General features: G+C 36.2%; 3 protein-coding genes across 3 annotated transcripts; 2 read left to right on the top strand and 1 right to left on the bottom strand.

The window, feature by feature from the left end:
• Window positions 1–338: 338 nt before the first annotated feature.
• LOC113495298 (DNA replication licensing factor Mcm6) lies at window positions 339–6,912 on the top strand. The gene is made up of 14 exons (XM_026873968.1): window positions 339–836; window positions 951–1,374; window positions 1,726–1,917; window positions 2,279–2,451; window positions 2,658–2,781; window positions 2,914–3,052; window positions 3,247–3,404; window positions 3,804–3,956; window positions 4,257–4,562; window positions 4,874–5,061; window positions 5,739–5,854; window positions 6,095–6,220; window positions 6,398–6,543; window positions 6,746–6,912. The coding sequence occupies exons 1-14, from the start codon at window positions 745–747 to the stop codon at window positions 6,863–6,865; spliced, it is 2,457 nt and encodes an 818-aa protein (XP_026729769.1). The 5' UTR covers window positions 339–744; the 3' UTR covers window positions 6,866–6,912.
• LOC113495299 (snRNA-activating protein complex subunit 4) lies at window positions 6,910–10,389 on the bottom strand. Its single transcript, XM_026873969.1, has 2 exons — window positions 7,630–10,389; window positions 6,910–7,040 (listed from the first exon to the last, which is right to left on the bottom strand). The coding sequence occupies exon 1, from the start codon at window positions 10,046–10,048 to the stop codon at window positions 7,646–7,648; it is 2,403 nt and encodes an 800-aa protein (XP_026729770.1). The 5' UTR covers window positions 10,049–10,389; the 3' UTR covers window positions 6,910–7,040; window positions 7,630–7,645.
• A 290-nt stretch (window positions 10,390–10,679) lies between these two features.
• On the top strand, window positions 10,680–16,912 carry LOC113495300 (DNA mismatch repair protein Mlh1). The gene is made up of 11 exons (XM_026873970.1): window positions 10,680–10,864; window positions 10,939–11,002; window positions 11,402–11,601; window positions 12,090–12,360; window positions 12,759–12,915; window positions 13,215–13,298; window positions 13,637–13,779; window positions 14,428–14,966; window positions 15,371–15,507; window positions 15,927–16,052; window positions 16,533–16,912. The coding sequence occupies exons 1-11, from the start codon at window positions 10,752–10,754 to the stop codon at window positions 16,832–16,834; spliced, it is 2,136 nt and encodes a 711-aa protein (XP_026729771.1). The 5' UTR covers window positions 10,680–10,751; the 3' UTR covers window positions 16,835–16,912.
• Window positions 16,913–16,995: the final 83 nt, after the last annotated feature.

The following is a 16,995-nucleotide window of genomic DNA, read 5'->3' on the forward strand; positions in this document are numbered from 1 at the left end:
GGAACGGAATTATCGGACCATAATAGAGAGTCGTGGAAGGATTTGGGGGAGGCCTTTGCCCAGCAGTGGGACACAGTGGGCTAGAGAAAAAAAAAAAATATATATTGAGTGCAAAAAATATTTTTGGAATACAAAGGTGAGGATGTAAGGGAAAAATACATTTAAACTATTTTAGAGGAAATTAAAAAAAATGGTATAAGTCCCATGCTGATAGCTTGTGTTTGCATCAATTGCATCGTCACATAAGCAGTAGACCGAAAGTTCAACAATATAATATATGTACTTACGCTATGTGGATACGAATTAACCTCAAGAATAATAAATCTTTAAGATCATAGACAAGTTAACCATATTTACGAACGAAAAAAGAAATCTCCCGCCAAAGTTTATGTCAAAAATCATAATTGCGTGCGCTTGTGCGTTTTCAAGATACGCGCAATTTTTAGTTTACATGTTAATTTGTTAGTATTGTTATTTGTTTGTTTGCATTTGTAACAATTGTTCGTATATTAAGTGTATCATATTGAAATTACTAAATCATACCTCCGAAGTTTAGATAATAGTGCATAGAAAACATTAACCGGTACCATAATCCGGATGCAAGCGCAACCGTTGCGAGATGAAACAAAAGTGTCTCGAATCTGTTTAAATAAGTGTTATTGTTAATTGTTATGTATACCGCCTGCCTTTTGTCGAGTTAAATCGATAGTTTTGTGATAAAAAGTACCTTTTTAACCCCTTAAAATGGATGTAGCCGATACCTACGCTACACAAAGCCAAGTTAAAGATGAGGTTGGAGTCCGTTGTCAGAAGCTTTTCCAGGATTTCTTAGAAGAGTAAGTTCGCTACGGTTATACTATTCGTTTCATGAATAAATTAATTGTCCTAACAATTATTTATATTATGTGCTATGGAGGTTAGAATTCAAAATGTACGACATGTCTTTACAGGTTCAAAGAAGATAATGAACTGAAATACGAAAAGAATGCTAAAGAGCTTTTGAAACCCGAGTTAAGCACACTTGAAGTCAGTTTCGACGATGTTGAGAAGTACAATCAGAATCTTGCAACCACAATCATAGAAGAATATTATCGAATAAATCCTTTTTTGAATCAAGCTATTCTGAATTATGTTCTTAGTCTTGCTGACAGTGGTATGAAGAAGGATTTACAGGATAAGGAGTGTTATGTGTCATTTGTTGATGTACCAACTAGGCATAAAGTTAGGGAGTTGACTACGGCCAAGATTGGTACATTGATTAGAATCTCTGGGCAGATTGTGAGAACCCACCCGGTGCATCCTGAGCTGGTCTTGGGCACCTTTGTCTGTTTGGATTGTCAGACAGTTATTAAAAATGTTGAGCAACAGTTTAAGGTAAGAACTTAATACTATGTTACCAGCTTTTATATCTTTATTTCCTACTGCTGGGCACAGGTCTTCCCATGTAGGGAAGGTTTGAACATTTGATCACAATGCTAGATCACTCTAAGTTGGAAATTGCTAAAACCAATATTGGATACTAGAGTTAATTTAAAATATTTTCTTTATTTATGTACTGGCAAAGTGTTGGAGACTAATTGAATAATTTTCTTATTATTTTTTTGTCCTAAATTTACCTTATCATTGTAATTTCATAGACAAAAAACCCATGCTGTAACAAATGTAATATTGACTCATTGGTTTTTTGATGGAAAAGAATACTACATATTGTAATTCTTTTTACAGTACACAATCCCAGCAATCTGCCGTAACCCTGTGTGTGCCAACCGACGCCGCTTCATGTTGGATGCTGATAAGTCAGTGTTTGTTGACTTCCAAAAGATCCGTATTCAAGAGACACAAGCTGAACTCCCAAGAGGATGTATTCCTCGATCTCTTGAAGTTATCTTAAGAGCAGAGGCTGTGGAGTCTGTACAGGTAAGATTTTTAATCTTTCAGCTGTTATGATTACTTGACTAGACTGTATCAAAAGTGCTCTATATGTGAATGATGAAAATTTTACAAATTATTAATCTGGAATCACTCTTATTATTTAGATTGTTTTCATTTTCTTTTTTTTTCTTTTAAATAAGTCACTTAAACAAATAAAAATTAAAGAAAATATGATCCGACAGTGTCCTACTGCAGAACAGAGGCCTGTCCTTTTCCATTTTTTTTTCTCTATCTATTGTTATCAGTAACCAACTCGATAGATAACAAAATCACAAAACTTGTATGATATCAATACAATATTAGTTTAATAATTTTGTTTTATAAAATCTTCATCTTATCAATCCAGGCTGGAGATCGTTATGACTTCACTGGGACTCTCATAGTTGTTCCTGATGTTGGTTCCTTATCCTTACCGGGGGCAAAAGCTGAGCTCACAACCAGGACTAAACAAGGCAGTGAGGGCCAGATGGAAGGCATTAAAGGTCTGAAGGCTTTGGGAGTTAGGGAACTACATTATAAGTAAGTTATTTAAAAAGAAAATACCATAATAATCATAATTAATAAGGCTGCTAATGTATCTATGTACAAGTAATAAAATTATTTTATTACTTGTACATAGATACATTTATTTTAAGTCAGTTTAAATATCATCATTAAGATCACGATGTTCAAAGTGTGTAAAATAACATTACCAAGGTTTGACATTATTATTTTATTAATTTTAGGACAGCCTTCCTAGCATGTAGTGTGCAAGCTATATCGCGAAGATTCGGTACTGCTGATGTCGCGACCGACGATCTTACCACCGAGGACATGAGAAAACAGATGACTGATAAGGAATGGGATAAGGTAAATCTAAGGCTAATTAATTATAGCTAGCAAGAATAATTGAGTAATTAATTAATAAATGCTTAATTGTATGTAATTTACTATCTGTTGTGTATATTGTAGTTATAGACGCTTTATTTTCTATTTTACCAGGTATACGAAATGTCGCGCGATCGCAATCTGTACAACAACTTAATCACAAGTCTGTTCCCGAGTATCCACGGCAACAACGAAGTTAAGAGAGGCATTCTGCTTATGATGTTCGGAGGGGTCGCTAAGACTACTATGGAAGGTAAAATCAAATTATTTATTTGATTAATTTAATTTACATAACTGGTATTTGTTAACCCAAACGATTCATCATTGGTCACCAGTGCCCTACGCGATTTTCATTTTCGGTCACTGGTGACCTACGTTATTTTCGTTATCAGTGGTCAGTTGCCTATGTGAAGTTAAGAAGCTTAATATTATCTTTCATTTTATCAGGTACAACACTAAGAGGAGACATAAACGTGTGCATAGTAGGCGACCCAAGTACTGCCAAGTCTCAGTTGTTAAAGCAAGTGAGTGAGATCACACCGAGAGCTGTATACACCAGCGGGAAAGCGTCGTCCGCTGCCGGTTTAACTGCCGCTGTTGTGAAGGTAAAGAATACAAACTGTTTGTCAATGTTTACTTTTTTATCGATATTCCACTATGACTATGATATCCCATCTGAGAAGTCCCGTGGCTCTGGCTCAAGCTTTTGAAGGCGACCGGGATGTTTTTAGTTGGCGAGAGTCAGACGAGAGATGTTGCTATGCCGTCGCTTAATTTCTGCTACTTACAGATTCATCCAAAATTAATTTCAGGAGGCAACATTGATTAGAACTTGTTTTTTTATAATACCGAAATAGCAGATGTTACGCCAAGGGCCCTCAACTCAAAAAATTACGCATGCCTGGCTCTCCCCTATACAAGATATTTACTAACAAAAGGTGCTTCAAATATGAGTATGTGTGGAAAACACTCCGAATCAATATTCATATTATACCGCGTTCTAGGACGAAGAATCATTCGACTTCGTGATAGAAGCAGGCGCTCTGATGTTGGCGGACAATGGTGTGTGTTGTATCGACGAGTTCGACAAGATGGATCCCGCAGACCAGGTCGCCATCCACGAAGCTATGGAACAGCAGACTATATCTATCGCTAAGGTAAGATAAAATGATGAAGTTATTATTAGATGAAGACCATTCAACTTTAAGCAGGTATTAGGTGCCAATGTTGATACTCATAAAGACAGGATGACAGGGAAACTTTCTGTTCAGGGTAGTTAAGACATAAGACTGATTTAAATAAAGAAAACTTTTTATGTGATCACTATTCAAATTTTCATAAAATTTTCCTCCTCACCCTCCCATATGTGCGAGAATAGGTAACAATGTGTTTGTTACCTCTTCTCTGTTTGTCACACAAACTTTCGCATTAATGATATTGGTGTGATCATGTTACAGGCTGGAGTCCGAGCAACACTAAACGCGCGCACATCAATCCTCGCCGCAGCCAACCCTATCGGCGGCCGATACGACCGAGCGAAGTCTCTACAACAAAACGTAGCTCTGAGTGCACCTATCATGTCTCGATTCGATCTTTTCTTCATACTAATCGACGAAAGTAGCGAGATGGTTGACTATGCTATCGCTCGGAAGATTGTAGATCTGCATTGTAATAAGGAGGAGACTTATGATTGTGTTTACTCAAGGGAAGATCTACTGCGGTATATTGCGTTTTCGAGGTCTTTCAAGCCTATTATTACTGAGGTAAGTTTTAGTTCTAAGTAACTATATATTTCAGTTTAATAAAAAAGGTTTGCTGTACTTCATGTTGGATTTTAAAAGCTTGATTTGGTACTATGTACCCAAACCAAGATTGAGTAGCCATCAAGTGATATCAGTTGATTTAGTGTTTCCAACATGCGCTACTGCAGTAGGGATAAGTGTATTACGACGAGTGTAAGTCACTTCAGATACTTACAGATTAGAAACTCCACCAGGTTGTACTTCAACCGTAGGGATTCCAAACTTTTGTAAAACTGGGCACTTTATAAAGTTACGGTTATGATCTCGTCCAGGAAGCCGGCAAGTTGTTGGTGGAGTACTACACGGTCCTGCGGCAGCGCGACGGCGGCGGCGCGGGCGGCGGCGGCGCCTGGCGCATCACGGTGCGGCAGCTGGAGTCCATGCTGCGCCTGGCCGAGGCCATGGCCAAGATGCACTGCAGCGGCCACGTCAGCCCGCAACACGTGCACGAGGCCTACCGGTACACACCTACCATTAGCTGTATTTCTTTAAGAAATTCTCAATTCTGTACTGCGTACCGTAATGTATACAGGTTATATATAAATATAATTTAGTAGCAATTATTAACCCTAAATAGTAGGAGAGAGGAGGGAGAATACTGTGGTTGCAGCAAATTCTGTTGGCAAATTCGGTTGCCCATGCAAGCCGTTTTACTACGTCGCGTACGGCGTCATTACGCTTGTACAAGTTTAAAGAGTTTTAAAGATGTGGTATCAGACTCTGAATTGTAATGTCATTGCCAGAATTTATTAACTTGTGTAATTAAGTCAATGATACATTATACCACACGTCCATAAATGTTCCTCTGCTCGTCAAAGGCATCCGCTTATACAGAAAAGCTACTGTTGATTAGGCTCTCATGGTGGTTGGCGAGTTTAATGTAACTTATTCTGTATTCCTTTTTTTTTCTGTCGTGTTATTTCCTCTGACAATTATACATGAAAATAGTAGCTTTTTTTAAATGAAATTGACAGCGATCCTTATTTCGGTCGAGTCCTTTCGTAGCGAAGCTTCATTTACAACTGTTCACCGACAGCGCTACCTGGTGTCGGTAATTTTAAACTAATATTAATTTTTCGATAAAGACATGAAGCTAGTAGAAACAATTGAACTAATTTAGTCCAATTAATCTTTCAGGTTACTGAACAAATCAATCATTAGAGTAGAACAGCCAGACATTCACTTGGACGAAGATGAACCTCAGTTTGAACCCAATATGGATGTCGACCAAGACATACCTAATGGTGACAGTGGTGCGTATTTTATATTCAAGTTATAATAATTTTGACATGATTGTTAAATCAAAGAGTTTTTAGACAAAAAAGGACACATCAGGTATTTATTTACCTTTTAAGTACCTTAACAAATTAAGTACAGATAGGTGTGTATAAAACCACAAGTACAAGAAATAAAATCGTTTATTAAACTTAAACAAAATACAACTTAATACAACTAAATATTAACAAACTTATCTAATTGTTCTTTCCATGCAGAAACCCCAGTGAATGGCGACTCGGCACCTAAAAAGAAACTCACGTTATCATTTGAAGAATACAAATCATTGAGTGACATGCTTGTTGTGTTTATGAGGAAGGAGGAAATAGAAGCCGAGACCAGAGGTACAGCGACAAAAATATACATATGAAAATATTCATTGAAAGTTTTAGTATAAAGTTGACCTAGAATGATAAGATAGTTTTTGTGTTTTGCTATGCTAAAATATTGCAGCCCTCAGTGGTACCTCTCAACAATCCAATCGTTCTTAACAACTCATGAAACATAAATTAAACTTTCAGGTGAAGAGAATGCGGGTATGCGCAAGAGTGCCGTAGTGAGCTGGTATTTAGAACAGTTGGTGGGACAAGGACAGATAGAGGATGAAGACGAATTGCTTGAGAGGAAAACTTTGGTCGAGAAGGTTATTGACAGACTCATGTACCATGTAAGTAGTAATTTTTATACGTGATTTAAGATAAAAAAAAATCGCTGACTCTTTAACTACGTATTGAGGGGATTCGGTCAATGTAATAATGGTTTAGGTATATTTAAAGTATGTACAATACGGTGTTATCGAGGAATTGAGTAAGCTGACAACTGTTTAACAAAGAGACTACAATAAATTCATAAAAATCTATTCTTTTCAGGACCAAGTCATCATACCCCTGTCGACTACAGGACTCAAGGCAACACAGAAGTCGGCCGACCAAGAACCTGAAGATGATCCGTTACTAGTGGTCCATCCCAACTATGTAGTCGATACCTAGACATTCCGAGTTTAAGTTAACTTTTATAATAAAGTTTTTCTTACAAACTACGTTTTTCTTACCTATTGCATGTTACGAAGCTGCGATGATGTAGTTTTATGCGTTTACGGAATTCTTGCGCTTAATGCTTGATTGTCTTCCATGAAAAAATTCACAGCACACACATTTTTAATTACTGGAAATAAAAAAATACAATCAATTTTTGTTGAAATTTTAGAACAGTCGTATGCCTTGTAAACTGCCATAATAATGAAAAAGATTTAATTTGACTGCGGGTAGCATAGTGATATAGATCGCCTCGTACAAACCCACTGCGTGCGACGATCGCGGTTTCAGTTACTGCGTAGCACAAGCATCTGTTTCTTTCGAGTCTGGGTGTCTTTGTACATGTGAGTTAAGTGTTTGTCAAGCTTCCCAAATAAGGATTAAAACGTATAATAATAATATTCCACAACTTACGCACAAATATAAATAATATATAGTTGTCGAGTAAAGACTTGCAATAGGAGTAGGACTAAAGAAAAATCATACACCATGGCGTGGCATGGCGTACGCCGTCGACGGACGGAAAATTTTTATTTTTATATAATTTAAATGTAGGTAATAAGACATTCGCTCACGGGAAAGGACCACTAAAACGCAATGAAAATACGTTTATAAATGATGTATTTCGGAAACTTAAAAATGATGTACTATTTACAACAGTTAAATCTTATACTAGGCAATACTTATCACTTAAAAAGTACGATTGGCATTGTGCTCACCCACATGCGTCAGTAACTATTCCTCGTACAAGTAGTCACTATTTTCATCACTAGCGGGTGTTCTTTCCTCAACGCTTAATTCATCCTTACTATTTTCATCATCAAGGTCTATAATTTCGGTAACTTCAACGTTCTTATACTTTTTCTTGCATTTCATGTTAATTGTAATTTCAGGCGGTTGAGGCAAACTCGGTGGTCTTATGAAATTCGAATCTAATTTCTTTGAGTCCATAATTTCTAAGTCTGGCCCTTCATTAGATAAAAGCAAAGGCCAAGTAAACAATAAATAAAAACGTTCAGTCAGCAGATCTAACTGCTCCTTCAGCATTGGATATTTCTTTACTAACATGTTAAAATTCATTTGATCAAAAACATTCCCTCTAGAAGACACATAGGCCATGATAGTTCGGCTACCAGTTATATTAGCATAATGAGGTGGCATCACGTAGACCCGCGTCGGAAGGGTTGGCTTGCCCCAAATGTTAGGAGTGTCATCTACCTTATAAGTTTTTACGGTGTTCTTCCGCGAGTAGGACTTGACTTTCACTAGGGATACATCATTCACAGTCTCTCCTAAATCTGGATACTGAGTAGCATACCGGCTCGCAACATAAAGAGATTTACTCAAATGAGAATTTAAAAATATTAGACATTTACGCAAATTTGTCATGTTTAAGTCCTCATATGATACAACATAGTCCTGATCTATAAGTAAATCCTCTTGAGGTTTCGTGTTTTCCATGTCTCTTACTAATTCATTGACAAGTATAGCAACAATGCCGTCCTCTATGTCTATTTCTGGTGAATCTTTGGTTATTTTTCTTCGACTTGATTTAACTGCTGTATTTAATGTGTCTTTCAGACCTTCAAGTGCTGAGTTTAAATCATTACTGGCATGTCCGTGATTCAGTCGGCGCGCACCTCGTCGAGGTGCATGTTCTATGTCCATGTTGGGATGCTTCTTCATCCATTTCTTTAAAGTGACGTACCTAGTTCTTATATTGATCCTATTTCTACCGGGAAAATGTTTACTAACATTTGAATAGTTCATTTGTGAATCTTGGTTGGCCATTATTTGAATGAGTTTCCTGTCATCGTCAACAGTCCAAACTGTTGAGACACGCATTTTGCTCAGGACTTGATGTCTCGCTCGTATTTGGACCATGGATCTGCCAGGCAAAAAATTCGTCATCCTCCTGTAATCTGGCCCAAAGCCATCTGCACAGTTGAGTATAACAGAATCCTCCTCCGGTAGAAAGCGGCCCTTTCTTTGTTCAATCATTCTCAAATATTTATTGTAAATTTGTAGTTTGGTTCTGTTTTCCATAGCTGCAGCTATCTTGCCCCAGGGTATATAATTATCCTCTTTAAAAAAGTCAATTAATCTTCTTAGATATGTCATCTCTTCCTCGCTCCACCTTTTCCCAGCAGTTGAATTGCATGTATTTGTACAATGATATACAAAACATTGATAGCCAGTTCTTCCAGTATTTAATTGTTCAGCTATTTTATCCCAGTCTTGCAGATTATGTTCTACAGCTAATTTCTTAATTTTTTCATGTTCTTCTGTAGTCCAGCTGTTTTTGTTTATAGATGGATGATAAAAAATTGTCCAAAGTGATTTGTACTCTGTTGCTGTGTGCCTTCGGTTTAGTCTTCCGGCAATAGTTTCCCAGTCATACTCATAGCCCAATGGTAGTGCTATTTCACATAAGGACTTATCAGGTAATTTTTTTATCTGTGTTCTTATATTCGCTATTTGTGTTTCTATTTGTTTGTTTCTTTCCCCTTTAAGCTTTCTTTTTAGTTCTGAGATTTTTGAATTCAATTGATCTTTTCTTATGCTTACAGACATTCTTTGCATTTCATCTTTGAATTCATTTTTGTCTTTCACTGTCCATCCAGGAACTGACAAGACAAGGGAGAAATCATACATCTCTTTCATTTCCACTGAAGTACTTGCATTATCTGGAGCCGCAATGTTATCGCGATCCTTAAAGTAAGGTCGCCCACAATTAATGTATCGAAAAACCTCATTGCCTTTATCAAACATTAAGCGAGACTTATTTTGGACAAATTTAAGTTTTCGTCGACATTCTGCTAATTTAGTTAGGAGTAAATCTTCAAATTTGCGTAGTTTTTCTTCACTTTGCTTGTTTAACGATAAGGCCAAATCTATTTTTTGAAGCTTAGCTATTGCACTTGCGCTTACATTGGAGCTTTGTTGAGAATATTTAGATGTCGTGTGCTGCGACAACAAGGGTTGAGGGGTTGCAGGTTTACCTTGCAGTGGTGCTGTGATTTCCTCGGAAACGGAGTCATCGTTTTCTACTTCCAAAACCGCAGCAAGTTTCTGTACAGAGTCTAACTCTTCATCAGTAATATAATCATCGCTGTCTGTATCTACTTCTACATCCATTCTTTCATATAGGATAATATGTAGCAGTTAGAAAACACTAATATAACAAAACCAATTAGTCTCTTCTTTTACAATTTGGCAGAAGGCAGTCGAATAAAACACACTTCTACGTGCAGTTCAAGGTTTCAGCTGTTTTCAACACTGCAATCCGTATTTTTAGTTGCATTATTTGAAATTTGTGAGATTGAGTAAACGTATTCCCATACTAAGTACATGATACGAATGTTCTGTTCTTTAGACGGTGTAGAAAATTAATCTTATTTATATTATTGTATTATTTTTCAAATTATACTAAACGAAACTGCGTGACACAGCTTCCAAATCAATTTGAAGTTTTAATCAACAATGTCAACTTGACAGCTCTTAGCAGCTGTATTCCTACAGTTTTACGCATATTTTATAATTTTAAGGAAAAATGTGGAGGACTGTTTCTTAAATGTAAACATTGTTCAAAAAAAAACTGGTGTTTATTGATATCTTAAGCTGGCACTAGCACGCACGGACAAAATATCGTTTTTTAAGTTTCATAATAATTAAAAATGCGCTATAGTTTACGCTACGATCAGCACATTCTGCATAAAAATGATCTATCAATGTCAGCTTCAACCATCCATTTGAATTATTTTTTTTGTTTGTTTGTAATCTTTATCTGCTTGAAGTGTGGTTACCGGCTGATACAAGTTACAACAAAAAATTATGAGAAATGAGTGAACCAGGTATTATAAAGAAACTGAGTGAGGAGGTAGTTAATAGAATAGCGGCCGGTGAAATAGTGCAAAGGCCTTCTAACGCACTAAAAGAGTTAATAGAAAACAGGTATGTTTGCAAAAGTTTATTTGACAAATTAAATGTTATTTACATAACTTTTACATAATATTTTTCTTTTACAGTTTGGATGCTAAGTCGACTAATATTGTGATCACTGTAAAAGCAGGTGGTTTAAAGTATTTACAGGTACGCGGACAACAATTTTTATATTTTACTTTTAGCTTATAGTCAAGCCACGTATTTTATTTAGTAGATATATAAATTTGAGAATGAAGGTATTGTGTGAATAATTTTAAACTCTTGAAATGGTCCATTTATACATATAGAAACTACTCTCTGTATGTGGTAACCTGTTGCCATCGATTCAAATCTATTATTTGATAATTATATTACATTGTTGTTATTTGGAGTGAAACCCTTAACCCAAACCTGAAACCCAGGTCAAATGTTTGAGTGATGAGCATGTTCATCTGTTCAATTCTCTGTAATATGTTTGTTTTTAGTAATTTATAAGTATGATTATCAGTTATTTACCTGCAAGCTTTGCTAAGTTTGATAATACACATGAAAGGTTTTTTTTTCTAGATTCAAGATAATGGCACAGGAATAAGATGTGAAGACTTGGAGATAGTTTGTGAACGTTTCACGACATCCAAACTGCGTGAATATGAGGACTTGAAAGAGATTTGTACATACGGGTTTAGAGGGGAGGCGCTAGCAAGTATTAGCCATATTGCACATCTCACTATACTTACTAAGACAGCTACGGCGAAATGTGCTTATAAGTATGTTTTTTTGCCATATGATGATCAGTATTTAGGGTTCTGTTGCTAGATCCTCTAAATTAATATTATTGCGGGTATTGCCGCGTATTGCGCTGTCACGCCTCCACAAACCTCGTCTTGAATTAAATGTGTTCATAAGCTAATATTGACAGCAAGCATTATGAAAACAGCTACACTTTCATAAACCATTAGAATTACCCCACATAGTCTAAAATAAATAAAGAGTGACAAGCAGTGATACAATTGTGTTCCATTGGTCATAACCATTAGAATGCCAAGTTAAAGCTGGGTTCGAATCCCAGCACGCGCCTATATCTTTTGAATTCATATGTGTTTTACAAAGCAACTACCTCTTGCTTAAAATGGTGAATCAAAACATCATAAGGAACCAAAAATATTGAGATTTTTTTAAGCTTCGTCAGGATCTGTTTAAAACTCTCACCGCTTTTGCGTAAAAATAAATAATTTAATTCAAATATAATTTTTAGGGCATCCTACGAAAACGGAAAACTGAAGGCTCCAATAAAACCGTGTGCGGGCAACAATGGAACTCAAATAACAGTCGAAGATCTGTTCTATAACGTAATAGCTCGTAAGAAGGCCCTTAGAAGCCCTACGGAGGAATACACACACATAATGGAGGTTGTAGGAGGATATGCCATACACAACAGTCATGTCGGCTTCACTTTGAAGAAGTTTGGGGAAAACACTGACTTAAAAACTCCTATCAAGTCATCGGTTATTGAGAATGTTAGGATTGTAAGTATTTTTTTTTATGTTTATTTTAAGATGCTGAATAGAAAGTATTTAGTGTGAATTATTTTTATTTGTATCCGTAAATTAACCTTCAAATGCAATACTGTACTTCCGACGGATTTCCAAAAACAATATTGAATAAGTATTTTTCATTTTACTACAGTCATCATTAAAAAAAAGTTTGGTAGTGGGGGCTAAAAACGTCAGTTGCTAGTACAAAGCCTACTGGTAAGTGACGTCACACGAGATTTAAAACACTGTATCCCTTTAATTTTTCTTTAACGAGATTCATTACAGTGTGTACATAATTACACTTTGCGTATGAGTTCGCTAGTTTTAAGACTCCTTTAAAGTTTGTATCTTGATAAATATAACTAAACTTCTTATATCCTTCCTTTTAGATTCACGGTAATGCAATAGCCAGAGAGCTAATGGAGATTGAACTGGAAGAGCCGTTACTGAAGCTCTCGTTACGTGGATGTATCACAAACGTCAACTACTCACATAAAAAGGGGACCATGCTGCTGTTTATCAATCATAGAATGGTTGACTCTCAATGTAAGGAACATAACATTTGATTAATATAATAGGGATGATGTAATATGAATAAAAAAGACGTATGACGACTGGGTATAAAAAGAAAAATCTATTTAGTCCCTCAGTTAGATAATTGAAAAATATTAGACACGTACTTTATCCTTTTGAAAAACTACAATTGAAAAAGATAATGTTGCTCCAAATTTTCGAAGGGGGTCTGTCACGCTAATTCGCTGTAATATGATCAATTTATGTTTGAGGGACAAAATTGTTCTGTTTACGTTGTTCTTTTGTTTATAAAAGGTGTATATTATTTACAGCAATAAGGAAAGCCGTGGATAGTATATATTCGACTTACCTACCTAAGAATTCGCATGCATTTGTATACCTGAGCCTGGAGTTAGGTGAGCATACTTTTAAATTACCTAGACTCTGTTTATTACTGTGAAAAACTTATAAGCCTATTAAAAAGTCATAAGTACAGCTTTAATTTCCACATTTGTCCATCATTCTCATGAAAAATATGATACATTTGGTAATCTGGCAGCGGATGGATGCGGAATGCCCAGGACCGGGATTGTTGGCGCTCTATGGGGGTTCAGCAGTGGACGGCAATAGGCTGAGATGATGAAACTCAATTATTTTTTGTTAAAAAAAAATCGTTAAAAAGATAATACATGTTTCCTATATATGCAACGAAAATTTTGAACAGAAAGTGATTTTAACACACCCTGTATTATAGATCCAAGGAATGTAGATGTGAATGTGCACCCGACTAAACACGAGGTTCAGTTTCTATATGAAGAGCAGATTATAGAGAAGATCAAGTCTTGTATAGAGACCAAACTACTAAGTTGTAATTCTACTAGAGTTATGTACACACAGGTAGGTTTTTTGAAAACTATACATATATACTCCATCCCTATATGCCTTCAACTTTTAAATATGAATGTTTCGAAATAATAATACGGTCGTCCGGGAGCAAGATAGGTCGATGACATAATAAAGGTCTCGGGTCGAGTCTGGATGAGGCTAGCACAGGACCGTATAAATTGGCACGAGAAAGGGCAGGCCTATGCCCAGCAGTGGGAGGATAAAGGCTGTTGATGATGATGATGATGATGAATGTTTCGAACAAATGTTGTCACATCAATAAGTTTGTTTTTTTCAGTAGTTTCAACTTACTTTTGCATTATTATATTGATAGTTCACACTGCTTGTGCAATTAATTGCGTGAATAGCTGTATAGGTTACCACGCCAAACCCACTGTGAGCGATATGCCGCAGGTTCGATCCTCGCGTAGAACAAGCATTTGTGTATGCGAATGTTTGATCTAAGTCAAGATACGGAGACTCTGCTGACTCTGCTCATATGCATGTAATTTTAATGTTTGTGAAACTCTTCGCGACACTATGATTAGAATCCTTAGTATGCTTATTCCTGAAAAACGCATGACAGTGGCAGTGACTTTATTTTTAAAGTTCAATTTCGCTTGCCGTTGTCACAATCATTGTTATTTCGATACATTTTAGGCACGCCTACCAGGCGCTACAATTGTTGAAGATATAGTCAAGAAAACAACTGACGCTGCTAAACCACATGCCAGTCACATGGTCCGGGTCAATTCTGATGTACAGAAAATAGATAAATTCTTTCATTCAGTACCAAAAGCTATAGAAACGGACGCTACGGAAACCAATATATCAGAAATAAATGCTCCTAAAATTGTCGTTGAAACTGTACAAGATGATATTCTAGAGAATTCTCTAATAGATGAACCCAATACGTCAAATAAAGGTCCAGAAAAATATAAAACGCATACGGCGGCCGACCAAGCCAATCTATTTTACGTAGATCCGAAAGAATCGTTTAAAACTCGTACTTTCAAATACGAGAGGGTCGAAACTAAATTGACAAGTATCAAGAAACTGAGGCTGGATATAGAAAATAAGTGTAATTCGAATCTGAGGGAAATATTAGCGAATTTGATCTTTATTGCGTGTATTGATTGTCATAAGTCGCTCATACAACATTCTACTAAACTGTACTTGTGTGATACTGCTAGATTTGCGTAAGTATACTTTGTGCTTTGCTATAAGAATAAGCTGTTTGTGGCAGGTTCTGGAATACCAACTTCCTTGAAACGACTGGTAGTTTAACTCGATCCTATCGGGAGAAGGATTACTGCATTTGTTTAATAATGAAAACCAACATCTTTGAAAAGGTGGTCAATTTCCTAAAATATTGGGTATACATATACAAAACGATCATCAGCTGGTTGCACTTTGTATGTAATAACACATATAATTCTTTAAGTAGATTTCTTCCTTATAGAAACTATATCAATATGACTGAGGTCTTTGAAACATTTGATATACAGGGTGCCCCAAGCAGACGGGTGATATAGACTGTCTCCCATTTTCTCCTTGTTTATTTCTGGTAGAATTACATAATGCATATTGTGTTACATTTTAGGGAGGAGTTATTTTACGAAACGATGTTGTATGACTTCCAAAACCTCGGCCTGATAAAGCTGTCCAGTCCGTTACCTTTGGAGGAGCTGCTGGTTCTTGGACTGAGCTCGCAAGACGGTGAATGGGACTCCGAATTAGGTAACTTGTTATTATATCACCTGGATAAGGATCTAAATACGGTGGGATAATATTGGTTCTATCTTTTTAAGTCTGTAGTTCCTGTGTCTAATTATTTACTTTGTCATTTTCAATATCACTTTTTTAATCGATTTCTTTTCTACATTTCACTACATTATTTTAAAAGATGTACGCTATTTATTTCAAGTTATACCTTTACAAATATTTAATAGTAAATCTATTTTCATTCCCGGGTTAACTTTATGAGAAGAGACCCGGTCCTTTTTAAAAGCGTGTACGGGGACACTGGTCCAACGTGCAGAGGCCTTGTTGAGAACTTTAATCTAAATTGTGATGGGTATCTACCAGGGACCATCCACCTCTGCTCTTATTGTTATTAATATTCTTAAATACCTACTATTATATGTGGTATTTTTTAGGTGAAATGCGAGACATGGCCCAGCAGATGTCAGAACTCTTAGTGAACAAGCGAGCGATGTTGTATGAGTACTTCTCTTTGGAGATCAGTAGTAGCGGGGAATTAGTGGCTCTGCCTTTATTACTAGGTACGTCTGTTAATATTATTCTCATTATATCTACTTATTTATACCTTACAGTACAGCTATCGATAACGTAAGATTTGCTGGTACCATGTTTTGTAGGTTTGTAATACATTATGTCGCCTATTGAAAGACAAGGGATATATTAGAAAGATGTTGTGTGTAGTTTACTTTTCACAATCTTCGCTTGCAAAAGGATCCTAGTGACTATTTTATTACAATTTTCAAAAGATCTACTCGCGGTATTTTATGCAGACAAAATAGTTTATTTTGGGGGCAATGCAAATAACATAACATGTTTCAATACATAAACGCACAGTATGCTTCGTGGGAATAAAACACTTTAACCGTTGCATCCTAATGGTAAAAGTATTATAAGAAATAACTATGTTTTGGTGACTTATTAAAAGTGGCACGTGAATTCAAAACCAGCGATGTAACCTATATTCGTTACACTACTTTATTTCATACACCCTATTTTTTCAGATGGTCACACTCCATTCATGGGAGCGCTTCCGACATTTCTAGTTCGCTTGGTGACGGAGGTCAACTGGGACTCTGAAAAGGATTGCTTCGACACGTTTAGTCGACAAACAGCCATATTTTACGCCCAACCCAACACTGACAGTTCCCCAGAAAGTGTAAAAGCAGAACATTGGAAACAAGAACACGTTATATTCCCGGCTTTAAGACGATATTTTCTACCACCGACGAGTTTTGTACATAATGGAGCGATTTTACAGATAGCTAGTCTAAATGATCTTTATAAAGTGTTTGAACGATGTTAAATTTTGTAATGTTAATGAAAAATGAAAGTTGTTACGTTTATCATTGTAAGTTATAATAAAATAAGTTTAATAACAGAATTGGTCGCTTGTCGTTTACGCTTTAACAGCTCAATTCGGATTTATCCAATATTTTTTAAGCTCGTTACCCCAAATCCGGTCCA

This window comes from Trichoplusia ni, chromosome 6, assembly GCF_003590095.1.
Source record: "Trichoplusia ni isolate ovarian cell line Hi5 chromosome 6, tn1, whole genome shotgun sequence".
Lineage (NCBI taxonomy): Eukaryota > Metazoa > Arthropoda > Insecta > Lepidoptera > Noctuidae > Trichoplusia > Trichoplusia ni.

Coding starts and splice junctions, on each gene's coding strand:
- LOC113495300 (XM_026873970.1), top strand. CDS start 10,752: ATGAGTGAACCAGGTATTATAAAGAAACTGAGTGAGGAGGTAGTTAAT. Junction 11,003..11,401: donor GTGGTTTAAAGTATTTACAG/GTACGCGGACAA, acceptor TTTTTTTTCTAG/ATTCAAGATAATGGCACAGG. Junction 13,780..14,427: donor CTAGAGTTATGTACACACAG/GTAGGTTTTTTG, acceptor GATACATTTTAG/GCACGCCTACCAGGCGCTAC.
- LOC113495298 (XM_026873968.1), top strand. CDS start 745: ATGGATGTAGCCGATACCTACGCTACACAAAGCCAAGTTAAAGATGAG. Junction 3,957..4,256: donor AGACTATATCTATCGCTAAG/GTAAGATAAAAT, acceptor ATCATGTTACAG/GCTGGAGTCCGAGCAACACT. Junction 4,563..4,873: donor TCAAGCCTATTATTACTGAG/GTAAGTTTTAGT, acceptor GATCTCGTCCAG/GAAGCCGGCAAGTTGTTGGT.
- LOC113495299 (XM_026873969.1), bottom strand. CDS start 10,048: ATGGATGTAGAAGTAGATACAGACAGCGATGATTATATTACTGATGAA.